The 27,312-nt window shown below is 40.2% G+C and overlaps 1 protein-coding gene across 3 annotated transcripts in view; it reads left to right on the plus strand.

Moving 5' to 3' along the window:
- LOC149063786 (uncharacterized) overlaps positions 1–27,312 on the plus strand; it is a 471,413-nt gene that overhangs the window by 428,970 nt on the left and 15,131 nt on the right. For all 3 annotated transcript variants that reach the window (XM_089255609.1, XM_089255608.1, XM_089255607.1), the window contains 5 exons: positions 9,348–9,419; positions 16,987–17,272; positions 17,407–17,610; positions 17,751–17,930; positions 22,463–22,550. In XM_089255609.1, the coding sequence (XP_089111735.1) occupies positions 9,348–9,419; positions 16,987–17,272; positions 17,407–17,610; positions 17,751–17,930; positions 22,463–22,550 (830 nt within the window). The remainder of the gene's footprint in view (positions 1–9,347; positions 9,420–16,986; positions 17,273–17,406; positions 17,611–17,750; positions 17,931–22,462; positions 22,551–27,312) is intronic.

Raw genomic sequence — 27,312 nt, forward strand, 5'->3', positions numbered from 1 at the left:
AGGCTATCCTGCTTTTTCTGATGTTTTTCATTGGAAAATTCAAAACTGCATTTGTTTTTCCAATATTCTGGCAATAACATCGTAGCATGTAAATAAAATAAAGTCCCTATTATCCGGTTGAATTTCAGAAAAAAAAAGTCCCCAGTATTTTTCGAATGGATTCTTCTTTCTAGATGGAAATTGGGACTATCTTTCTCTTCGTGACTACGTTTATTACATTGAACGTATCATGAAAACCTTAATTGAATCTATGATGCAATGCAACAAAATTATAAAATACGCATGTATTTTTCCCATATTTTTCCATGAAATCTGTTTCTTGAATTTTGGCCAATCTTTCAGCCATTCGTAAGAATATTTCCAGGTCGTGTGTTGAATTCTAATGAGAATTCGCCGCGAAGTTTTGTTTCACATCCGCTGCCATCTATTGTTTGAATTCACAATGACTGGTTGTATTGCTGGAACGAATGTGTTTTTGCGGGTTTCTGAATGTCGCACGACTGCGTTAACATACGACGAATCTTTTCTGCTTTTCTTGGGGATGACAAATCTCATATTTTCGGTGGCAGTTTCAAAAAAAAAAAATATGGACGACTAGTACCATTGCCACAAGCTTAAATGTGAATAAACCATGTTTAGTGTATATTTCTGGTCTTGTACATTTTCCTAAACTGAACACGTGCCCTATTCAACCCTTGAAGCGGCTCAGCAGAAATCACTATATCCCGTTTCAATTTTGTGTCCAAGAGCAGTATATCGAGATATGAAGGATAATGTTGGAAAGATGAAAGAAATGTTGTATGCGAATATTAAAAGTCTTCAGTTTAAAGGGATTTGGAGAACACGAGGCCTCATGCTTACTTTTAAAGGGCGTGTTTAGGTATTTTTCTAAAGTACAGGGCGTCCATAATTGAAAGACCTTATTTTAAAGTAGCCTACAGGCGAAACCAGTCAACAGAAAATTGTGAAATTTTGTGGTGGACTTCATGAAGTGGGATGGGAATTTGTTTCAAGGAGGAAAAAATTAGTTGCACATGTTGCCACCAGAGGGCGTTTTATTAAGAAATGACACATTTAGGCAAACATTTACAATTTTAACAATTGTTACTGCAGCAAAACATGTTCCACATGATGCCCATCATTTCCAGATACTATGTGAAATCGCAAGATGGCATGTTCCACAACTGACCGAAGTGTGTGCGGGGAAATGTTCAGCACGTGGCGTGAAATGCTGTCTTTAAGGTCAGGTAAAGTTCTTGGATTATCACGACTTAGCAGACGTTTCAAATGGCCCAAAGCCAAAAATCGCATGGATTTTAAGGCCCGGGGAAAGGGGAAGCCATAGATTATGGAAGTGCCAGCTGATGACACTTTCTTCTGTAAAATGTGTTTTAAGAACATTCTTAACACACGCTGCAATGTGTGGAGGAGCTCCATCTTGCATAAAGATTGTGTCTGCACGGCAGTGACGTACTTGCAGAGCCGGAACAATTTCGTTCCGTAACAGCAATGCATATCGCTTCCCAGTGGTCGAACATGTCACTGGACCCGTAGAACGTAACTCCTCGTCGAAGTAAAGACCGAGAATAAATGATGCAGTAAATCCACACCGTACCGTCACTTTTTGGTGAATGAACCACTAAGATAGCGCGGGGATTTTCTGTTTCCCAAATTCGGCAGTTGTGAGTATTGACTGCACCATCCAAGTGAAAATACGCTTTGTCTGTCCAGCGGATATTCCAAGGCCATTCTGAATCGACCTCAACGCGAGCTGGAAACTGCAGTGAGAACCAGAGTCGAGCGTCATAATCATGTGGAAGCAACCGCTGCGCAAATGAAAGTTTGTACGGATAATATCGGAGGATATTCGATATTCCGCATCATCTTATGGACAGTTGAACGTGGCATATCCAGCGCCTGTGTTACACGCCTGGCACGAGTGCTACCACGAGAATTTGAATCTCTGTCCTCTTCCACCTGAAACGAAACGTCCTATACTGCGTCTGTAGAAACGGGTTTTGTTCCTCTTCCGGGACGAACAGCCAATGATCCCGTGGTTTCAAACATCGTCATCATACTCCGAAGGGTTTTAACATTCATTGTACCTTTTCGAATCCTCTTCAAAGTCTGATATTTCCGTAGAGCTGTTACTGCGCAATTGCTGTTTTGGTAAAACAGTTTAGCCAAGAAAGCGCGATCTCGTAAACTTATCTTCATTGTGAGTCGCAAATACGTTGAGAAACAAGATCTCCGCGAATGTTTCTAGGTTTTATAACAGCTGCTGCGTGACATCACATAAATTTACATGTTTACTACAGGTATTCAAAGTGAAACGCCCTCTGTTTGCGACATGTGCAACTAATTTTCCCCCCTGAAACAAATTCCCAGCACTTCATGAAGTCCTCCACAAAATTTCACACTCTTTTCTGTTGACTGGTTTCGCCTGTAGGCTACTTTAAAATAGGGTCTTTTAGTTATGAAGGCTCTGTATTTCCTTCTTTTTTTTTCGTTCGTCTGTTCGTAATAGCACATTTTTACTTTTTATATTTTTGTTTGAAGTAAAAAACTCTACTCAAACGTTTTCTCATTTCGTTTGTTTACATCAGTACTGGTGCTTGCCATTGTGCTCGTTCTTTCTCGTGCACGGTGTTATTTTTTTTTTTAATATTTTTTCACAGTTATAATTTTCGTAATTATTACATAATTTGTTATATACATAAATCTGAAGTTTTCGAGCTGATTTTAAACACGTGAATTTTATATAAAACGTGAACAATGCTTCCCAAATTGCTTCAAATTATTCTGCATGAAGCATGCATTTTATCGATGTGTTTTTGAAACATGAAAAATTTCGTGTACTTGTTCATCTCAAGCATCGGAAAATTTCAGTGCCACAATTATTGCAGTAATAGATATTACGCCACTGTTTTCATGACAGAAAAATATGAATTTGAAGATTATGAAAGCAAAGAAATTCATCGAGTCATTGGTTTATGTTTTGTGGTCACGGGTTATTTTATGTAACTCAGTATGCATATGTGATTATTTTGAGCTGTGAGATATTCAAACAAGAATTCAAAGGCGGGGGGGGGGAGCTATTAATCAGGAAGATAGATGTTGCACGTAACAACAGTATTTCAATTTATTATGCATCATTTTCCTGTGCCAGGTGATGTTGTCCATACAGCAAAGTGTTATCTTCTTTGTCGAGGACTTCCTTGTCGCCGAACAGGCCAATTATGAAACTTTGAACGCGTTTTAATGATATCAATCGTGAGGAAAATATTGTTTTTGAACTACAATCCACAAAATGTTTTGAAGTAATTAATATTATTCAAGAACTCTACAGGATATACCTTCAGATATGTGTCTGAGTACCAAAATGAGAAAATGAGAAATGAGTCTCAGGATCTCGTCATGTATAATGGTCACCAAATTTGTAATTATTTTTCTGTTCACATGCCATATCACTTTGTATAATACTTACACAACAAACTGAATGTATGAATCACAACATAAAAACAACTTCAGACTAACTAAAAGCCCAACAAGTGGTTTTTTTCCACCTCTCTCCGTCTCAAGTGCATGAAGTCGCAAACCTCTGACACATTCAAAATGACAAAAAAGCATTAAAAAATGATAACGCAAAAAAATGCTAAAATTGTTAAACATTGAGGTTTGGGTGAAGTCATTCTCATAAGAATTTGTTTCTCAATCTTTAAACGCGTTTTTCTCAAAATGTGTTTTTTGGCCCTTGCGCGCATGATATCTCAAGAACTAATTTTCAAGTGACTATCGGGTGCGGCAGCCCAGGTCGATAAGATATTCGCCTAAAGTACCAAAGGATGTTTAGAGATGTCGCGAGTTCGATACCCTGTTCGTCCTTGTCAGAAAACTTTCCTGACACAGGTGTACAACAGAAAACGTCGACATGACCGCAGAAAAAATTGCTGCCGCAGGGAGTCCCCCATCGAAGGGTTAGCGCACCAACCTCTCGATGAGTATAAAAAACAAGCCTGCCATTCGGAATCGGCAATAAATGGTAGGTCCCGGTCTAATTAGTCCTCGTGTGACGTGGTGTAACAAAAATGATCGAATGACTATGAAACTTGGTAGGAATGTGCTCCTTTACTAGTTGCATAGAAAGAACCTTAATATTGTTGTTACATTGAAATTTTAAAAAGTACTTTCATTTAACAAATCTTCAAATGTCTGGTTCATTCTATCAAAAAGTTAATTCTAAATAGAAAAAAAAATTGTTAAAAAATATGCATAAATGAAGATGAAATACGTACAAAAATTTGAAGGCAATAGTGCTATTTATGATTTTTAATGGAAATTTGATTAAATGTTACTATTTTCCCAATTTTCCGATGTTCAACAGTCCTATGCGTGCCCCCCCCCCCTCTCAATAAAGTAATCTTTCTTTTGATTCTAAGCAGGTACAAACCAAACTGTATATGGAAAATCGACAAGTCAATTTTACAAAATGCCCGGGCTTTTAAAACAGTTAAATCGTCGTGTTAGGGGCTGTTCAAGTATTACGTAAGCAAATTTTTAGCCATTTTTGACCCCCTCCCCCCCCCCTCCGTCAGCAAAATTTCGTCATCAGCTCTGCCCCTCTGAATCCAATTCATATTTTCATAAAGGGTGGTTGATGACGTAAACATTATCCAAACCCCTCCCCTCCCCCCATCGATGATGACGTAATACTTGACCGGTTCCTTAAGGGAAATTATCGTGAGATTTCTGTGAACGAGATCTATCGGTCAGTCCACACCTGTTCCCTACTCCTAACTTCGAGGCGTGAATGTGAGCTAATCTCCCCTTTAAAAAGTCAGCAACGGGCCTACAACGGTAAGATTACTCAAACACTGCACTTCGCTCATAAGTTAGAAAAAGTTTGTACCGGATGGCAGCAATATAACAATCATTACACAGAAACAAACTCCACGTTAGGTTCACGGACACGCACATTCCAACACGTACCGATTCGTTAGAAATTCCGCAGAGGAATTTGGACGAGGTGCATGTATAGTTTAGTAGTAGTAGTCTGCAGCTGGCAAATAACTACTACTACTAAACCAGACATGCAACTCGTCGATATTCCTCTGCGGAACCTCCACCGAATTGGTACATGTTGGAATGTGTGTGTACGTATAGTGAACCTTCCGTGAAGTTTGTTTCCGTGTGATGCTTGTTATGTGTAGTGCTGCGATCATCAATCAATTTTTTTAAACTGTGAGTTTTTCCTGCCAACTCACAGTACATGAAGTGTAATGAATGAATAATTATACCGTTGTGTGTAGGCCTGTTGCTCTCCCGCCACAGACTTTTAACGGGGAGATCGGCTCGCATTTGCGCCTTGAAGTTGCGGACCACAGAAAACCAACTTCAGTCAATCACAAGAAAAACATCGACGCCCTTACGCGTTCTGACATACTATGGGTGCCGTCTTCAGAGAAGAAAAATATAACCACCCACTACAAAACTGACCCCCGTCCCGATAAGAAAACAGCGTTTTCTTATCGGGACGGGGGATTGATTAGAAGGGGGAGGGAACGTAATAAAAGTTAGGTGCTGTTGTCAGAAATTAGCGCTATAGTACGTTGGGGGGCGGGGCGGGTTCTGCAAGGTGGCGAAAGCATCTTATAAATGTTGGTTTCGTCAATAAGAACTTGTGTGTAGGGGTGGTCATATTTCGTACAGACGAAAACGGGTCAATAGTGGCTAAATTAATTCCAGAAACTGACCAATTTGATCCAAAAACCGGTTTGATACCATTTTACAAAGAATGGGCGCTCACTGATACGTGACAATTCCGGTTGTTCATGATATCGGTATTGGTGTAGAAGTAATAATGAATTCGTAACGAAGAAAAACTACCGTTTGCTTTATGGCAAAAAAGAAATGAGACGGTGAAAGTGTAGAAGAGTGATTGGGCGTTACCGCCCCCTGAGGACGATGGAATGTTCCAGGGGCGTCGGTAGAAGCTACGGGAATAACATTCTATGAGTTACAAGATTCATTGAAAGACTGGTTATTTGTGGAGATGAAGATTACAAGGAAGAAAATTCATCACTGCCCCCACGGGAACTCGAACCCCGGTCTCGCGCTTGCCGGACGAGTGCTCTATCATCTAAGCTATGGAAGCAGATAGAATATTTCAACCTTGGAGCGTATATATATATATATGTGTGTTGAAAGGCACCGTACATGGATGGCATCAACAATCAACTAATCGCTCGTGAATGACATAGGCCAACCAGATGGCCACATGCATATAGAAATATAAATTCTATATGCTTCTATAAATTAGATTGGGTTGGGGGCGATGGAAGGAAAACATTTCTAAAGAAGGGGGGCGATGTGGGGACAAAAAAGGTTGGGAAACTATGGTGTAGAAGTAATGGGAATGTGTCCTGTGCTCAAACGGAGGCGGATGACTAGCCCTCTCTCTCTCTCTCTCTCTCTGAATTGCTTGCGTTTTGAAAAGATGAAATTTTCGACTAAGCAAAATCGTCTGTTAATATTTAGATACCGATAGGTACCGCTTGTATGAAAAGTGCTATAGAGATGACAATGAAGAGACTTTTACAGTAATGTCTATACATTGAGTGACAACTTTGAGATGGAAAAGAAATTGGCGTCGCCTTCGTCATGGTGCTTTGTACAATTCAAGAGAGTACAGTGCCCGCTGCCGTAGTGTAGAGAAACGTTTCGTGTTTCTGAGAGAACCGATTGATCACTGAGATAATGATTCTGAAAATCGTCATTTTTGCACTCCATATTTTGGTGACAGAATTTCTACTCCTCTCTATGAGTCAGATAAACAAAAATTAAGCTAAATAAGTCCTTTTGCATCTGAGATCTGAACACATTTTGAACCATGAAATAAATGCATTTCAGGGCCTTCGTATATCCACGTAAGATTCGAATACAATCGTTTAAGTCAATTAACGCACACCTGAAACAGTCGATTCGGCTATACAAGATACAATCGGCTCCGCTTAATCGGATATCTACGATTCTAGCACACAGTATCTGATTATGCCGGGTACAATTCACTCGGCATTTTACATCTTTTGTATAGTTTGTAAATTGAAGACTATAAAGACTGAAGACTATAAAACTGAGCACTATAAAGAAGAATCAATATTAGCGAAGATTCTCTCACAAATCAGACATGAAAAATGTAAATCATATTTCATCAAAATGATCACAAGATTTCAAGTTTTCAATAGGAGAGTTAGCGCCCTCTATTTGCTCAACAGAGAACAAAAATAAAATGATTAAATGTACGTACGTATTGAAGACAACCTGAATACTTCGAGGCCAGTACCTACTCCAAAATGCATTTCTCTTAAACTAGTGTAAACTATTTTCCATTGATTCAAAATGTATCAATGATTCAATAAGAACATTATGTGTATAGTGGTCTATGTGTATTTACATAAGACGTGTGAAGCATAATATTTGATTTAGCGGGCAAAAGTCGTGAAATTATCATATCAAGTGAAGGGCACTCTGTCTCTATGGTAGAAATTGTGGTGCTGGAGGATCTTATCCGTCTCAGCCAAGTATCCGGTTATCCGATTAAGCGGGAGCCAACGGCGTTTAGCGAAAACGGACGCTGCAATCCTGTCAGTAGAGCACTGGTAAAGCGCCACGGGAACTAATTATCCCCAATTCCAGTATCATCGTTCAGAAGTCCCGTAGGATATGGACAAAGATATCACGTGGTTATTTAGTTAGTATAATCGTTTATCGGTTCGAGAGAGAGGCCCCCCCCCGCTCTCCTGATGTGCTCCCCTCCACTCTGTCCTTGTCCATGATACAGATCATAGACGATCGGACAACCCTGGGAGGCCATGCAATTATATACATAGTAAAAAATATGGTCGCAGAATAAAAAGTTTCCCTGCTATGAAATGCCCTCTTACAATGTTGAATGTTTTCAGTGTGTGATATCCTGGACTCCCCGGGGGGCGGGAGGGGGGCGAGAGCTTACGTTGCTTTTGGGTGTCTCGCAGTTTCTCCAGTGTGTTCCAATTCTCAATTTGGAACATGATTTTATTCTCATTATATTGCAAGACTGGAAGTTTCTCGGTATACTACTATCACTAGTTTGTTTCGTGTTCTTGCTGGTGCTGCCACCTGGCTTCCCTATTTGGAAGTAACGATGGTAAATGCTTCCATTTTTACGTTATGTAAGTATGACATAAAAATAAAACAACCACGATGAAGGGTCCACACCTGCTCTCCACGAAGCGATTTTTTTTTTTCAAGTGGAAGACCTGATCGCGCTCTAATGTCTCGAAGTTGGAAAGCCGCAGAAAACCAACTTCAGCCGACCACCACTGTGCCGCCAACTGGATTCGAACCTATTTTATTAAACCAAACGCGCCCCCACATTAACGTTGCTGGGGAACTTCTAACGTATAGGGGACGCGTTAGGCGATTCGAAAGTACTTCACTGCACGCTAACTCTGGTCATATCGCTTTACGGAAATTTACTACCAATCGTGTCGGGTCGGAAATGAAGGCGCCATCTACTGGAGGTAGACTAGGGGTGGGGGGGAGTCCTCCTAGTTTTTATGTCCTATCTCCGGGATCGAATTCTCGAACCCTGATGACAACCTTCTTGGTGGTATACGAACATCTTACCACTGCACCACTCTTGCTGCTCCAGAAAGCGGACTGATCCACGCGATCTTACTATAGATGTAAACAGCAATTGCTGACGAATGTCTTTAGACAACGCGGTGCAGCGATTGGATCAACCCAGCTGCAGATTGACAGCTTTCATAGACTGATTGTAACCTCTGATTTATTTACCTCAATCACCATATTTCGATCGTAAATTTTATACTTGTTTACTGGTGGTGTGCGTAATGGCACCTGCCCATGTATATATATATATATCTTTTTCAAGCTGAATAAATGCTTAGGTCCCCCAGAGGCACCCGAGTCCCCCCAGGGACAATGTACTTATATAACCGAGTGTGGCAGACCCTGGGTGTCTCTCGGTTCCTATCACTATCACTGAACCACTCGGGCGCAAAATGTGTCGTTCTCTCCACCTGGAATTAAACCCAGGTGAATTCGAACCTGGACCCTCACGATCGAAGCCCAACACGATGCCCACGACCACACGGCGAAAGTTTCTAGGTATAAGTTGAAAAAAACCCGGCACAGCCCTCTCTTTAAAATAAATGGCACGCATCTCTCTCTTAGATCCACACGTTAGTTGAATAGTTTTGCCTGTTGGAAATATATGTCTAAAATGAACGGTTTGAAATACTTTATATAGTTAGTACACACCTCTCTTCCATATTTTTCTATAGAAATACTTCAAGAATGGGAGAGCCACCATCTACCAAGTTCGACCAGTCAGTCGAGAGAAGACTCTCTTGGCGGTAAGTATTGAAAATTTGATAGAGTTTTCTCAAACGCATGGCCAAAGAACATGTTCATCCCTGTGTACTCGAATATTCTGAAATAGCCAGGTGAATCCCGTTAGTAAAATTGCCAATTAATCTGTATTAAATTCATCAACTCCCCAACCCCAAGTGTTTTGCTTTTTCCACATCTAAATGCTCATGTGTACTTCACATCGTTTGCTGGGCATAAATAATCGAATCCCCTTCTAAACTAAATACAGTTGACTAAACTTATATGAGATACTCCGGACATGACATACACTGTGGATGTGCTACTGCCAAAGCCCGAAGTGCGACCAATTCTTGAACTGGCCAAGTGTTTTGGCTGAAGTTCGAACTGTAGGAATAATTCGGACTTTGACCGACCATTTCGCGAAGTGGTCGGAGATCCCTGGCCAAAGCTCGATTTGCTGATCCAAGACGAGCCCGGTAGGAACCAAATCCATTTTTTTTTATTCGCCAAAGTGCGTTACGTGTCTACATATAGCAGCTGTATTGGATTAGCTCCATGAGACGAAAGGGGAAAAAAAGTAAAATTTGAGAGAACTAATAAAAATTATTATATAAAAATATAGTTTCCGCCAAATTTTGAAGGAAAAAAACGTTATATTGTCGTTGTTACTGTGCGGTTTGATGAGTTGCCATAACTAACGTGGACATAACTATCACCAAAAAATACGCCAACTCGACGATGATCCCCGAACATGTCTTGTTATTGGACTTTGGCCAAGTATCACCGGAGCCGTCACGAATCGGCCAATTTCGGGCTTTGGCAGTAACAGATATAATGTAGTTATAACGTACGGAAAAGACTCCCTTAAAGTAGAAAATGATTCGGATATAACATATTGCACGGGGGTGGGGGGATCAAAACAAAAATGTGCATTTTCCATGTGCGATGCTTCGAGCCTTAGGGCAGTGGTTCCTCAACCCTTTTGAACCATGACCCTCTTTTAACAAGAAATTTATTGGCAACCCTCACCCCGGCCCTTCGTACATATATAGTGGCTACCCATGCGTCATGGTTTTCCGGGACATTCCCGATTTATTTTTAGTAAATGTTCTGCCTCAAAAGCCTTATTCGGAAAGAATTTTTTCTATCGGTTCCAATTTGTGCAGTTAATGATGATTCGCAAACATTTATTGTTGGAAGTTTCGTTTTATTATGAAATTGGAAGAGAGTAGGGTAGGTGTATGTTCCTTGATTTTAGCGTACAGTGTGATTCAGAAATAATCACTTGATTTCAAAATGATTCTCCGCTTAAAATTGACCATTAATAATATCGTTCATGATACGTAGACATTTCCCCCTTCATATATTACCATATTACCACTCATCGAGGAGTCCGTCCAGACTTTTTCCCGTAGTGTCCCTTTTTTTGTGAAAATATTCCTTATTTTTGTGAAAAGGGTCGTTAAGATTGTGAAAAATAAGAAACTTCGTGGGAAGAATCGTTAATAATAGTTAATTTATCACATATAGAAGTGAAATATCAAATTTTGTTTTCATTGATTTGTATTTTAAGAAAGTCTGTGTTTTCTTCAATATGGAATATTGTGAAGGGTCTGGGAAACTTACAATTAAATTCACAGACCCCTGTTATCGTTCTGATTTTTTTTTTTAATTTTCAAAAATACCTGTATTATATTGAAATCGTATGATTCTTTCCAAGTCACCCTGTATACAAGTACAAATACAAATAGTACAAGTCCAAATACAAATAGTACAAGTACAAATACAGATAGTACAAGTACAAATACAAATAGTACAAGTACAAATACAAATAGTACAAGTCCAAATACAAATAGTACAAGTACAAATACAGATAGTACAAGTACAAATACAAATAGTACAAGTACAAATACAAATAGTACAAGTACAAATACAAATAGTACAAGTACAAATACAAATAGTACAAGTACAAATACAAATAGTACAAGTACAAATACAAATAGTACAAGTCCAAATACAAATAGTACAAGTACAAATACAAATAGTACAAGTACAAATACAGATAGTACAAGTACAAATACAAATAGTACAAGTACAAATACAAATACTACAAGTACAAATACAACGCAACAACAGGCAAATTGCCCAACGAGGTGGCTGACTTAAGAACATCATGCATCCCCGAGCCATTTTTTGGAGGCCCTACCTACTACTGCTACACCCACACTCGAGACGATTTGGTGAATTTCTTACAGCTAACTTAATATGATTTCACACACAATTTAACGTTTGAAAGTTTTATATATTTTAAGATTTTATATATATCTTTGTACTTCAAATGAATAATTAAATAATAACTTTAAGAAAAAAATCTAAATGGTTCTTTTATGTCTGAAGATACTTGCGTTCCTGCGGCTCTTCAGCCGGATACAAAACGGTATTCTTCGGATTCTGTGTACGTTACCCATTCTGAATTTTGTGTCTCTTCTGTGGAATCGCTGTTGCTTTCATATTTACTATCTATTACCCTGATTTTCCGCCTTACACCTCTTACTTCATCGCTAACTTTCCTCCTTTCCATTGTCGAGTAGTCTATGCATAGACGTAATTTCCTTCTTCATCAACGAAAAATCGAACTCGTCTTCACTTGAACTGATTCCTTCGTCGTATTCCATGCTTATTGGGCTCCGTCAGTTTGAAAATAATATTCCGATTGGCATAACTCTGTTGAGTTCAAACTAACGCGAAGACGCATATATATCTAAAAAAATAAGTATTTAAGATTAAAGATTGGCAGTTGTTTTATACGCATGTGTTGTTGAATACACACATGAAGCGATATTGTCCAAACCAAGCCTAAATAAACATCGTTACCGCTCGAATTATCGCGTCTAACCGAGTGGTGATCGAGAGTCACCTTTCGAGTGCAAAGGATTAATGCGTAGCTATTACATTTGCTGTATATTATAGAATATAATACGTTTTCGAAGTTTTTCAGAAGGCATCGAATAGATACTCTATTCATATTACACTACCAATCATAAGCGGATGCAGACCCTTTGAATGGGAGGATGTGAACGGAGGGAGGGATGGATTTCTCAAAACCTCGATACTGCCGCTTGTGTTAATAATGCATTTTTTGGAGAGTGGGGGAAGTAGTCAACACTCCCCCCCCCCCCCCCACAGAATCCACCTATGCCAACTCAATTCAGTTTTGTGCTTATTTTTCTCCCATAATCTCAAAAACACATTGTATGCATATATACAACTGCTAATTTAGCCGATTCGAAGACATCGCTTATAACACACACGTCGGTTTAAACATGCACTCTTCGAACCACTAAGGGTGGTTCTTATAACCGAACTCGACTATACGTATTTCAGAGTGAAGAAAATCTCAGTTCAATGATGGCTGACGGAATATTAATGGCATTTTAAAGTCCTTATATTGCCCTCGTGCATCATGACCCTGATATCAATCATGGTTCGTTATTTGTCAAGGATTTACGGATCCCAAATGGGAAAATAATTCTTTGCAATACAGCGATAGAAAATGACTCTGGGAAGAAGTACATAAATCAACTTGTGTATCACATCTCGTTATTCATCAATCATACGCCCAAACACCCGGCGGGATTAATCCATCATGTCCTTATATGATAAGGGATCATGTGTGTGCATCAGACTCTCATCTTTAAAGACATGATTATACATCTTCAAAGGCGGGATCATTTCTTCTGATCTATCTACACTAATGTAACAAAGATTAAGGTTTCTAGAAGTGGATAAGTGGTCATTGATTGTGTATGATTCGTATCACACTGAATATCAAGCCATAGTTTGGAAGCCTGTGAAGAGGCAAACATAATCGAACTTCAATCAAGGCTACGGACATTTTTATGTTCCAAAAAGAAAACAGCGAACTGGCTGCACCATCTGGCGAGAGAAAGAGGACAAAATATTTCATCCGCAGCTGTTACGGCTCAAAATGGAAAGCGTTATGAACCTTCCCGTGAAAAATATAGCAAAAAAATAACCAGCGAATATAGTCTAAAAAATGAGATGATAGAAATGAAGAAATATGGCGGCTCCATTTATGTGCCAGCCATTTCGCAATAATAATGATGATATACGCGGGATAACTTGTGGGGAGAATATATATATGTCTGGGTGTAATGTCGCTTCACACAAAGTTCCAACAGAATCACCACCCAGAGTGTCAACGTAATGGGTCTGATATAGATCAGAAATCATTCACGTAATTGCACTGCTTGTTTTGGTAGTTTCTTTTCTGTGGTAAAATTTGTTTTTGGAAAGATAATTTAATGCCATGAAAGGGTTGAACTCGTGGATGTATGCATAGTTCCGAGCTGATATTGCAGGTCTTTGATGCAGTCACATTTCTTAATGACTGCCAGTGATGCAGAAGCCGACAAACGCCACTGGCATTGCCAGTTCTTTTAATGAAGCGAAGAAAGAGTGCTCTCTACTGCTTGAAAAAATGCTTGCAACTATTCGTAAGCCAATGCCAGGAAGCGTTTCCTTCGTCTTAAATCGATACTTAGTAGGCACTATTAATTGGAGTAAGTGTTGTGAAGGCTTTAACAATACTCTAAAGACCGAAATTAAGGGAAAATATATCTGGGGAGTACTGTGGAATTGTAGAAGGCTTTCTCTCTAACAGCGTCCCCACAATGAATTATTTTTTATCTGAGTGACCCTATTGTTTTCTGGTCGTGGCAGGGCTTATTGCATGTATTCCAAAGTTATAATCAGGGGTTTTACCTGAGTGGAAGCTTCTCTCTCCACCCATGGTCTCACGCGGCTTAGAAGGAACACAATTCTCCATCTCTGGGGCTCTTCTACGAAGTTGGGCTGGAAGAGATGTCGTTAACGGGACAACTCGGTCGCCATAGTTCTGGCGTTCAGCTCTCCAACCCCAGCGATAGAAGGAATCAGCTGCACCTTGTGCTACGCGTGCTCTGGTATTCTTGCGTGTCTGTTATTGACGAGTTTTTTTCGAATCTTGCTTTTATGGTAATGCAGATGTCCCCGTAAATCCTTGGTGAGACACTATAGTGCTGTATAATTCTGAAGCGCATGCAATTTTTTATAGCCATGTTTTTTTTTATGTACAGGGTAGACAAAAAGCCCGTAAATTTTATAAATTCATAAAAACCGGAAAAATACCTGAAATAAAAAACGGTTTGCAGGGTTAGCATCGCTAGGCTACGGCGATTTTTTTTAAGACAGGAAAAACATATAACTCAAACAGCCGATAGGTGGCGCTGGCGCACACAAGTTAAAGAAAAGATACATAAATAACGAACAGAATATGCCTCTAAATCGCCTGCAATGCCTGCTAATGATTTTGTCTTTATCAGGGCTTTATCGAATGTCTGTGTCAGGAATGCCTCCACCGGAGTAGCAGTGTGACTAGTTGCTCCATCTTGCATACACGTGACGGTAGAAAGCGCATCTCTTTCAAACAAACATGGCACGACCTTCTCGCGCAGAAGCGTGAAATTACGCTGCGCATTCACCGTAGCCGTTTTCCACCCATTCACTGGGCACGGCATTTCAAAGAAGAAGGGTCCTATGATGAACGAACCTGTGAACCCATATCGCACTGTCACTTTTGGGAAATGCAATGGTTTCTGCGTGTACTCACGTGGATTAGACGTCGCCCAGATGCGACAGTTATGGGTATTAACGTCGCCATGAAGCGAAAAGTGAGCTTCATCTGTCCACAAGAGGTTAAAGACCCAGGTGGGGTTCTGTTCGATTTTGGAGAAAGCTCACCTCGAAAATGCTTCCCTCTGTACGGTATCCTCTGGTAAAAGTTCATGGCAGGACTGCAATCCGTATGGGTACAGATCAAGGATTCCATGAAGAGTATTGGGTGTCGAGGATGGTTTCGAGCCCAAGCGTCTTGCAGCTTCACGAGCACTGCTGGTCCCTGCAGCTGATTCGGACGCTTTCATTTGGGCTGCAACACGCGGCGTACGCGCCTTTTTTTAAACACGATCCTCCAGCGTTCTTGTTTCCTCAAACCGCTGCACAAGCTTTATGAGGCCTGTCGCTGTTAAAGGCTCTTTTCCAGTCCTCGCGTTCTTCTAAACTCGGAATTTTCGCAAGGCAATAGTCGCCGAATCTCCTGGTTCACGTAAAACAAAATTCACCAACAAAGCTTTATCCTTCGCAGTCAGCATCCTTGTTCACATACACGGTGAGCTGATTGTGGATTAGGAGCGCGCAAGTTCTTATAACCGTCTCATTTGCATATTTCCACTGGTACGAGGAACTCGCTCGTACCAGCGCCACCTATCGGCTGTTTTTTCAGGTTTCCCCCCCCCCTCCGTCTTAAAAAAATTCTCGTGACTTCGCGATGCTAACTCTGCAAACCGTTTTTCATTTCGGTTATTCTTCCGATTTTTATGAATTACTAAAATTTCTACGAACTTTTTGCCCACCTTATATTAATGCACTGTACTGCATCAGATCGCTTACTTATATCTATCTACAAACATGTACACATTTTCTTCTTCACAGGCCTTCTTGGCCAGTTTTTATGCCGGCAGTTGGCCCTCGCGGGCTGGGAATCGGCTTAAGGTTCAATTCTGGTCTGGTCTGGTCTGCATCAGATCGCTTACTTACAATAGTCTCTGCTCTTATCGTTTTGATGACGCGCTTAGAGTGAAGTCTCCGTAATGTCCAAGATCTTCGTAAAGTCTTATTTAATGAATGCTTAAGGGCCTTATTCACCGACATGGTTTAAACTATAGTCACAACTTTTGGATAAGAGATCAACATAGATTGGTTAAAAACCTGAATTTAACCCATCCGTGTCGATCTCTTATCAAACAATTGTGACTACAGTTTAAACCATGTCGGTGAATACCGCCCTTAGTGACGTTGTTAGAGGTGGACTACTCTAGTTAGCTTTCCCAACTTTTCTCCAATTTTTAAATTAAAATATCTCATCATCAGTTAAAAACATGGGTTTTTATTTTATTTTATTTTTTTTTTTTTTTGGCTCAGAAAAAAACAGGGCAATAACTTTCTACTTCGAAGTTAGAGGACAAAAAAGACCGTATAAAAATTTCGATTTTTTTTTGTTAGTGTCACACTGCATTTTCACGCTCGAAATTGGTACAAGAAAATGAAGGCGCCATCTATCGGTGGTCACCCGAGGCTTGTAAGTGAACCACTTGTTTGTGACGTTTTGTGCCCGGATCCGTGGACCTTGACGGTAGCCATCATAGTGGAAGGCCACTGCGCCACTCAGGGAGGGCATTCACACTTACGGGACACCCTGTGTGATTACAAACAACTATATTAGAGAGGTTGATAATGCATGAACTATTATGAGAAGGAAATTATGGAAAATTCAGCTTGAATCTCAAAGAATGATCCATTGGACTCACACGTATTATTACATTCAGTATTTTAGAACTTTTATAGAGTTTTCAGTATTTAAAAGTTTTATGAACTACCAGTTAATACGTTTATCTCTATCATGTTCAATGTTCTTCATGAATTTGAATATTAATTTTATGGAAAAAATCCATCATTGCCCATTAATTTCAGAAATCAATAATAACCCTTTGGCGCAGTCGAAGGCGAACAGTGAAAAACTTCAGACAACTGATAGCAGTTCTCCCGAGGATGGGAAAGACGTCGTCATGTCGCCGCGTTCGTCGCCAGAAAACGAAACGATAAAGAACTCGGCAAACTCGACACCCAAAAAGATACCAGCAGAGCCTCAAGACTCGCGCCTATCGACCCCGACCAGGAACCAAAATAGCAAAGACGGTAGCAGCGCGCAGGATGAATGGCGGCCATGGACTCCAAAAGTCAACGCCAACTACGAAAGGTAACGAGGATAGGGAATATGAACGGAATTAGCCATCAATATTGCAAGAGTGTTGTTCCCAGCTTTTCATTTTTATTTTCAGATCAATTTTTATTGTTTGGAATGTTATCTTATGTGAACACTTTCTTTCCAAGGTTCAGGCCTACTGAAAGCGGACCAGAGAAGATCGTCACTCCGATGATCATCGCCCCGAGAAGTCGAGTGTCTTCCAGTAACGCCTTGTCGCAACCTCCGTTGGTGAGCGACGGTACACTTCGAGGTGACGTCGACAACACACAGTTAGAGACGCCTTTTTCAGATGTCTTCACTGACTCCGGTGATGACTCGGATACTGGGAGGTGAGAGAGTTTCAAAAAACGTGACGCCATTCCAATAACAACTGTAAATTATAGCCCCGAAAATGTGGCAAATTAAAATGCAAAATTTATACTGATATTAGCAAACTTGTGTTCTTTTTTTTTTCTATATTTCATAACAGTGACATGGAAGAAGAAGATGACCACGAGGACTTCTCCAGGGGACTGGACGCATTCCTGAGATCGGTCGTAGCCAGGAAGAAAGAGAAAAGGATCGCACTCGAAAGGTATTCTCTACAGTCGACACACGTCGGTATCGAGCACAGGCTCGTCGCTGCAGCTACCTTCAACAAGAACTACAGGTGAGACTTGCGCTTGCAGATATATGCGTAGTTTTCCCAATTTTAAGTTGCGAATACGCGCGAGCCGATCTCCCATTTCAAAAAGTCTTTTCACCGAAAGCAGTCAGGCTTTCGCAACAGATGCACCATAAATTATTTGGATGCAATATCATCAGATGCAGTATAAACAATCCGGATGCAACATACATCAGAGATGCAGTATAAATAATACGGATACAACATACATCAGAGATGATGTATAAATGTTACGGATGCAATATAAATAATCCGTATGCAACATAAACTGAAGAGCCAAAAAAACTGGTACAGACATGCGTATGCAAATAAAGAGATATGGAACCAATCAGAGTACGGCCCTGCGGTCGGCAACGCCTATATAACACAACAAGTGTCTGGCATAGTTGTTAGATCGGTTACGGCTGCTACAATGGCAGGTTATCAAGATTTAAGTGAGTTTGAGTTGTTGTTATAGTCGGCGCACGAGAGATGGGACATAGCATCTCCGAGGTAGCGATGAAATTTCGATTTTCACGTACGACCATTTCACGAGTGTACCGTGAATATCGGGAATCCGGTAAAAAATCGAATCTACGACATCGCTGCGACCGGAAAAAGATCATGCAAGAACGGGACCAACGACGACTGACGAGAATCATTAAACGTGACAGGCGTGCAACCCTTCCGCAAATTGCTGCAGATTTCAATGCTGGGCCATCAACAAGTGTCAGCGTGCGAACCATTCAACGAAACATCATCGATATGGGCTTTCGGAGCCGAAGGCCCACTCGTGTACCCTTGATGACTGCACGACACAAAGCTTTACGCTTAGCCTGGGCCCGACAACACCGACATTGGACTGTTGAGGACTGGAAACACGTTGCCTGGTCTGACGAGTCTCGGTTCCAATTGCTTCGAGCTGATGGACGCGTACGGGTATGGAGACAACCTCATGGACCCTACACGTCAACAGGGGACTGTTCGAGCTGGTGGAGGCTCTGTGATGGTATGGGGCGTGTGCAGTTGGCGTGATATGGGACCCCTGATACGTCTAGATACGACTCTGACAGATACGTAAGCATCCTGTCTGATCACCTGCACCCATTCATGTCCATTGTGCATTCCGACGGACTTGGACAATTTCAGCAGGATAGTGCGACACCCCACACGTCCAGAATTGCTACAAAGTGGCTCCAGAAACACTCTTCTGACTTTAGACACTTCCGCTGGCCACCTAAATTCCCAGACAAGAACATTATTGAACATATCTGGGATGCCTTGCAACGTGCTGTTCAGAAGAGATCTCCACCCCCTCTTACTCCTACGGATTTAGGGACAGCCCTGTAGGATTCATGGTGTCAATTACCTCCAGCACTACTTCAGACATTAGTCGAGTCCATGCCACGTCGTGTTGCGGCACTTCTGCGTGCTCGCGGGGGTCCTACACGATATTAGGCAGGTGTACTAGTTTTTTTGGCTCTTCAGTGACATCAGAGATGCAGTATGAATAATATGGATACAATATGCTTCAGATGCAGTATAAATAATTCTGATGCAATATAAACAATTCTGATGCAGTACAGACAATTCGTACAGACAACATGAATATGCATGATCAACTGACAACTCTAAAACAGTGTTTCTCAACCGGTGCTCCGCGGAGCCCGTGTGCACATCCCAGGGGCTCCGCCGTGACTCGAGGAAAATGAAATAAATCAGTAAATTTGATAGGTAAATAAAAAAAAAAAGGTCTACAGGGTGCCGAAGAAAAAATTATATATAAAAATGGCTCCCCACGAGTCACAAACAAGGCTCCGCCATAAAAATTATATACTGAAAAGGGCTCCGCGAGTCAAAAAGGTTGAGAACCGCTACTCTAAAATGTCAGAAATTAATCAGCAGAGTTTTTGATCTATAGCAATGATCAACTCTTCGAACACATACGACTTTAGAGATATTTTATACTACCCTAGTACCTAAATATGAGGCAACTTGGAACAATTTCTCGAAAGCACCGGGGTTCCTACGGAAGTGTAATGATTGCTCGATGGTTTCCTCGATTTCGCGTTCGTAGGGTATTGATTGACAACCCATCCAAACTACTGAAGAACAGAGTGTTATGCTAACTTCAGCGGATGTATTAGAGTTATAGGATGTATGGGTTTTTCTCGTAGGCTTCCCGAATGTGTAATAATACTAGTGTGGGTGAGAGTGCTAACCTAAAAGATTTTCTATAGTATAAGAATTATACAGCTCATGAAAAAAATTAACTAGAACTGACTGCTTCCAAATCGCATTATCGAATCCATATTTCAGAAATATGTCAAAAATCCATGTCATAAAAAAGAAATGAGATCACCAAAATACACGTGTATTTCGAGAGTCAACAGATTTTACAATAAAAACGAAAACAAAATACATTATTCATTAAGGCTTAAAAGGGTTTTCCCGGAAAGTTTTCTTTTTTTTTGGCCTTGAGCCAAACTTAAAACCCAGGCTTATAGTATTAGAAAACTTTCAGGGAAGAAAAAAAACTTCCAAGAAGCCAAATATAGGAGAGGAGAAAAAAAAATCATGATGTCCAGAAATATAGCTGGCAGACAGCCATTACTTTTGAAAGAAGAAGTAGGAAAAGAGATATTGAGTCCACAAAAGAGTCCCGGATTTCAGTTTTTCCAATTTCCAATAAAGCGGTAAAATACCCTGAACAAAAAAAACCCCCACAATAAAATATCCTCCTTCCACTTTTATGGCTTTTATTCAGTTCGCAGATGTCGAAACAAGTTAATCTTTCTTGGAGGTAAGACACTTCGAGTTCGATGATGTTGCATTGAAGGCCTCTCGGAAGAGAAGGCAATGAGGATGTGGAAATTGAGGAGAGTTTTGCCGATGTTTTTCGTGCCCCCCCCCCCCACTTGTGAAAAGCTCATTAATGAGAAAGTTTATGGCGTAGGTTTTATACAATGGAACAGACATTGCTGTAATTTATTTATTTTTTTTTAATACCTGGTTTCATCGTGTAGTTTAGCTGTAGTTTTATGCTTCTAGAACCCGCTGCAAATGCGTAAGAGCCCTTCGTACTCAGAATTTCATAAGAGGATTCATTAACCTCTAGATATCGTGCTATGCGTGCGTAACCCTTGAGATCCGTAGGATGCTGGAGCATCTTTGCAAATTCATGGGAAGGTTTGCTTCGTTATATTCATGACTACGGGGCGTGCGTATCTCTTTGAATGCATAACAGGATTGTGTGCATTCCTGGGTAAGAGAGAGGGGATTGTGTGCATTCCTGGGTATGAGTGAGAGGATTGTGCATTCTTGGGTATGAGTGAGAGGATTGTGCATTCTTGAGTATGAGTGAGAGGATTGTGCATTCTTGGGTATGAGTGAGAGGATTGTGCATTCTTGGGTATGAGTGAGAAGAATGTGCATTCTTCAATATGAGTGAGAGTATTGTGCATTCTTCAATATGATTGAGAGGATTGTGCATTCTTCAATATGAGTGAGAGGATTGTGCATCTATGTGTAAAATGATTGTGCATCTATGTGTAAAATGATTGTGCATCTATGTGTAAAATGATTGTGCATCTATGTGTAAAATGATTGTGCATTCCTGGGAATAAATAAGAGGATAGTGTGTATCTAATAATGAATAGATCATAGCCTAGGGACCTTGCTAGAGGATGCGTGGATCATGAGCATGCTTACTTACTGGAAATTCGTTGAAAGCTCGTGTATTTCGAGAAATGTGTAGGAGTCTTTGTGGCAACACATTCTGGAAATACGCGGCAGGCTTGAGCATTTCTAGAAATTCGTAGAAATTTTGCTTACCCACGTAGCATACGATACCTGCCGGCCTCTCAAAATTCATAGGATGCTTGTGAATCTTGATAAAGGCATAAGATGCACATGCATTCCTAGATATGCGAAGAATGGCAGTGCTTTTGTAGGAAATGCGTGAGAGGCTTGTGCGTAATACACGAAAATGCATATAGAAAGCTTACTTACGCAAAGAAAATACATACGAGGCTTGCGTTCCCTGTTTCAAATGCGTTCGAAGCTCGTGCGTTCCTAGTTACGTGTCGGAGACTTGTACTATTCAAGACATTCATGTGAGGCTTGTGTATTTCTAGAAATGCGTAGGAAGCTTACTAACCCCAAGACATATGTAGGGGGAATTAAGTAACCCTTGAAATGCGTTTGAGGGATAAAACAACCTTCTCAAACTCGTTGGAGGCTTGCTGATTTATAGAAGTGCGTTTATAATATTGGTGCGCCTACTCCTAGTAATTGGTAGGACGCTCGATTGCACCTATATACCCCCGTGTCACAATAATGTTTCGCCCTTTTACATTACTTTACTATTTTCTAACGTCAATATTGCTGATTATTTTTCATGATCCCTTCAATGGCTTCCCCCTATGTACTATTGGGAGTGAGTGGACTACCATCCCCCCCATGTTCGGACTACTAATTTTGTTCAAATGAAAGACGATTGATTGAGTAAATGAAAATTATTAATATTATCTTTTCAGGATTCCGGGCACACGCGTTGTTTATTTGTCTCTGATGTCTGTCCGAAGGAGGTTACGCCGATGTGGAATTGGTAAATTTCTTCTAAAGGTAAACTTTTTTAACCCTCGTATAGATGGTTTTCACTTTTGCAAAATGCTTGAGTATCGTTCAACATGAATAACTGAGAGACTTTAATCACATAAAATGTTTGGTTTTAGCCAAAATTTTTTCTTCTCATAACCAGTGAAACTCCGTTATAACGGGAGTTCACAATCACGAGGAAAATTGCCGTCATAACGGACTTCTCGTTAATTTGAATCTCGTTATTTGAATGCATATTGTCAATGTAAATGCATATACATGGTTAGGGGTCATTAAATTCCATGACAGCGCGGCCCCAATTTTTATATTTACTTTCTTCATGTTTCAGAATTTTTTCCGCCACGACACGCCCTACATCGAGGCAATGAGTTAAAATCGCGTAGGCGGCGGAGCCTGGTCGTACTATGTCTGTTCTAGTCTGTTCTGTACTTGATTAGCAAATAACAAGTTGACCTCTTCAACGCATTGCACAGTTTTTAAGTAGATCAGGTTTGGTATTTGAAAAATCAGTTACAGAATTCATCGATAGCTTGCGTCGTCTACGTGTAATTGACGGCGATGTCCAAGTCAATCCATTCGTGCTGGGGAACATTTGATTTTTAAAAAAATATTCAGTTAATATTCTGCGACTTTGGGTAAATATTGCTGCATATTTTTGTAACATTTGTCCAAAATGGATGGTACTAAAGCTGTAATGAAGAGTGTGAACTCAACTTTTATGCACGGTGTATCATACGTTTTTATTAGAAAATCATCGTCGAAATTTCAACAACGATGGATTAATCTGCAGCAATTTTTGGGTTGTCCGCTTTGATTGTGGCCCCCAATATTTTTGTTGACGTCAGAAGACAATTGTATTTGGTCTAATAACTATGTAACGCCATGCAATATGAATGACGTATCGGATGTCTACACGTCATCTAGATACTTTTTTTCTAATTGTAAATATGCATCTAGGCTCAACGGTAAGCCAATAGTTTGCGGCAAGAGGAGTTACATATTCACCCTGTGTGATACCCACTAACATGCTATCTCGGGATAGCAATTGTGTTGATTACACCGAATAACAGTAGAAAGTCAGTTAAGATCAGACACTGTGGATGGAGCATCGAAACGCTTTAGAATTCCTTGTTGCTTGCTTGTAACGTTGGTTCTTCATTATGTTTCACCTGATAATAAATTATTTGTAAAGGTTTCAGAGACTCTACGCGTTTATGTAGATAATTCGTGCTGCATATTCCACATTTTATTGGTTATTCCGAGTGTTCCAGAGGTTCGAAATAGAAACAGACCTTATAGATGCAGGAAATCGCGAAAAAAACCAGACTATGGGAAAACTTGGAATGAAATACAATAAGTTTCAATTGTCCATGATTCTAACATCCACTAAATTGTTGTATAGTATTTTCTCTTCTTTATTTAAAAAAAATTTCACAATTTAAGTATCATCCCACATGGCAAAGCAAATAAATAAAATAACCTGAGAGGCGTAAATATCAATTTCTAAAGGATAAGAAATAAAACCCGGAAAAAGTCACCACGGAATCAGAACAAATAAAAACCAGCGGTCAATCTCAATCTTCAATGAAAGAAAACATTTCCCTTTCATCTCGTAACTCTTAAGAAAGTTTTACCACAACAAAGAAATACGGATATACAGAGTATGTCTTTTAGGTTCAGTTTTCCCGAAGCTTCTACAGTCACCAACTCTGGAAATTTCTGGAAGGAAGGGACAGGAACGGGGAACGAAAATAAATAAAATGGGTGGTTTTTTCCTCGCTCATGGTCATCATTCTATAAAGGATGTCGAAGACTCACGCACACGCAGTTCCATCGAGAGAAAGAGCAGAGACATGGTGACAACGATGTCTCCAGGAAAGTGTACGGATTGAAGAGAATGTGCTTGTCTTTCAGCGTCTTTCTCACGATTCAATCCGCCCTTTTTCCCCTTTGGTTTCATTTTTTTTTTTTCCGGCTTGGAACCCGAATCGCCTGAAAGTATGGGGAAAAGAAAACTACAGAAAACAAAGTGGACTAATTTCAAAGGAAATCTTTGATTGACCTGGCTTTCGAATTATTTGACAAATTAAGAAATAAAAGATCTAACCAATAGCAAGAGTGAAAACAAACGCAAAAAGAATATTATTGCCTTAGAGATGTGGTTAGTGGTTGACTTCCTCTCAAATTATTTAGTACTTATACTAGATACAGTTACGTATTTGTTATTACTTTGCAGGATAGGAACTTGTTAAGGCTTAGTTTGATCGATTGGATTCATTCGATCGATTAATTAGATCGGAAAAATTGAGAAACTGGTTTTTCAAAAGAATATAAAATAATGGTTTCAAAACATGGTAAAATATACTATTAATATTCGAGTCATTCTCACCCACTGGCCTCGGAAAATTTGCGTGAACATCCCTTTTCCCTCAAACGCCAGCGAAATTCCCTATGGAATATCCTCAGAAATGCACATCTTGGGCATTAAATCATAAACACAATATATCATTTTTTGTCGCACCACGTTCATTTTCTGCACACGAGGGCTAATTACACCAGAACCTACAATTTATTGCCGATTCCGAACGGCAGGCTTGTGTTTTTATACTCATCGAGAGGTTGGTGCGCTAACCCCTCGATGGGAGACTCCCTGCGGTAGCAATTTTTTTTCTGCTGCCATGTCGCCGTTTCTGTTGTACCCCTGTGTTAGGAAAGTTTCCCGACAAGGACGAAGAACCGGTTATCGTACTCCGACACCTCTAAACATCCTTTTGGTACTTTAGGCGAGTGTCTTATCGACCTGTGTTACCGACAAACCAGTCACGGCCCAGGCTCTGTCCCTCCAGGGATATAAGCCTTTTATCCTTGCGGGTTGGGTCGCGCTGGGGAGTACCTGTGTTACCGCGCCCAAACACAATATAAAATGCTTAAATGAGAATTTGAAGATTCACCTACATGCAAAGATTTTTTTAAGAAATATCATTTTGTTTGACAGACAGATTTATATAGAGTGATAGTGATACATATTAGCCACAAAAACAGAAAGAAACACCAACCCCAAACTATTATTTTCCAGCCTCAAAACGGAAATTTAAGAAGTAACACGACTTACATGAATTTGTAGCTGGAGCAGAGCCTAACGCAACTGGCATGTGAAACAGAAATTGTGCGATATTCAACAACAGCCGCACAAAATAACATACAAATTTATCCCGCAGCCTGTCAGATATGCGCACATTTGCATATCAAGGGTTCCATTCTCACAGCCGCTACAACGTTGTCTTGAGATAGCAATTGGGGCGATTAGCAAATCTCTTTGTATCAGGTATGTCCTTGCAAATCCGCCGCCGTGGACGACAAAACACGTTGTTTTTACCTTGTTATTTCCCTTCTATCTCGTTGGTTTCTTTTTAATATTTTTCATCTAATTAGAAATTATGTAGGAAAGTGTCAGAGATTTAACGAATTTACGTGGATAATGAATGCTGTACATTTAATCTTATATTTGTTATTTCCCGTGCCCAAAGGGTACAAAAAATAAAAACAACACTTGTAGTTTAATGCAGTGTTTCTTAACCTTTTTTCAGCTCATGGCCCCCCTATGGATTGCATTTTTTCTCGTGGCCCCCCCCCCCCTGTCCTATCCAGGGCACCCCCTACCCTCACCCAAGATTGATATTTTTTTATTATGAATGAAATTTTAATAAATCGGATCAATCATCTCTGGAATCCTGGCTAGGCACGGACTCAAATGGCGGATTATCATCTCTCGTCAAATTATATGTTAAAAAACGGTCTGTGTAAAACACGGTACGATCCAACGATCATGCACGATAAATCGACACTCCTAACACACTAACCGTTGCTCTGGCTGCCCTAAACACTTAGCTGGAAGTAACAGCTTACATACGAAAATCATAGTATCAGATTCCATATAGTGCAGTCCCCCTCCCTCCATTATAGACACGAAGACCCGGGTCATGCCCACATAGACCCAAGGGTTAAGATGACCCTATTTCTATGGACGGATCTGATGAATTCTGAAAGTAGTAATATTTTTCAACCATGTTTCACTTTTTAAAGCTTTTTTCTCTTCACAGTTCTCTGACTCCCTACACCACCTCTCGTGGATCACCTTTCTTCTGATTTTCTCCCGTGCCCCTCCCCCTAGAATATCCCAGGACCGCAAGGGGGCCATATGGCCCCCAGGTTGAGAACCACTGCTTTAATGCATGAAATCACGGAAAAATCGGACGATGCGTATGTTTGAAAGAAAATAAATTGTTCTTGCCCACCAGTCTAAATTTCCTCTCAATTTCCTAGTATAGTATTTTTTTTTTAAATTTCTCTCAATTTAAATAACATGGGAAAACAAATAAATAGAACGAGCTGAAAGGTGTAAATATCAATTTCTGAAAGACAAACAATAAAACCGGGAAAAAAAGGTACAACGGAATCAGGACAAATAAAAACCAGCAGCGGTCAATCTCAATCTTCGTTGAAAGAAAACATTTCCTTTTCATCTCGTAACTCTTAAGAAAGTTTTACCACAAAAAAAAAAAAAAACAAATACTGATATACAGTATATATCTCTTAGTTCAGTTTTCCCGAAGCTTCTAACAGTCACCGACTCGGGAAAATTTCTGGAAGGAAGGCACAAGAACGGAAAACGAAAATAAATAAAAAAAATGGGCGGTTTTTTCCTAGCTCGCAGCCATCATTCTAAAAGGGGATGTCGAAGACTCACACACGCAGTTCCATCGAGAGA

Source organism: Pholcus phalangioides, unplaced genomic scaffold (assembly GCF_987345545.1).
Source record: "Pholcus phalangioides strain wild (caught in Gottingen) unplaced genomic scaffold, Ppha-v1.0 ptg000043l_1, whole genome shotgun sequence".
Classification (NCBI taxonomy): Eukaryota; Metazoa; Arthropoda; class Arachnida; order Araneae; family Pholcidae; genus Pholcus; species Pholcus phalangioides.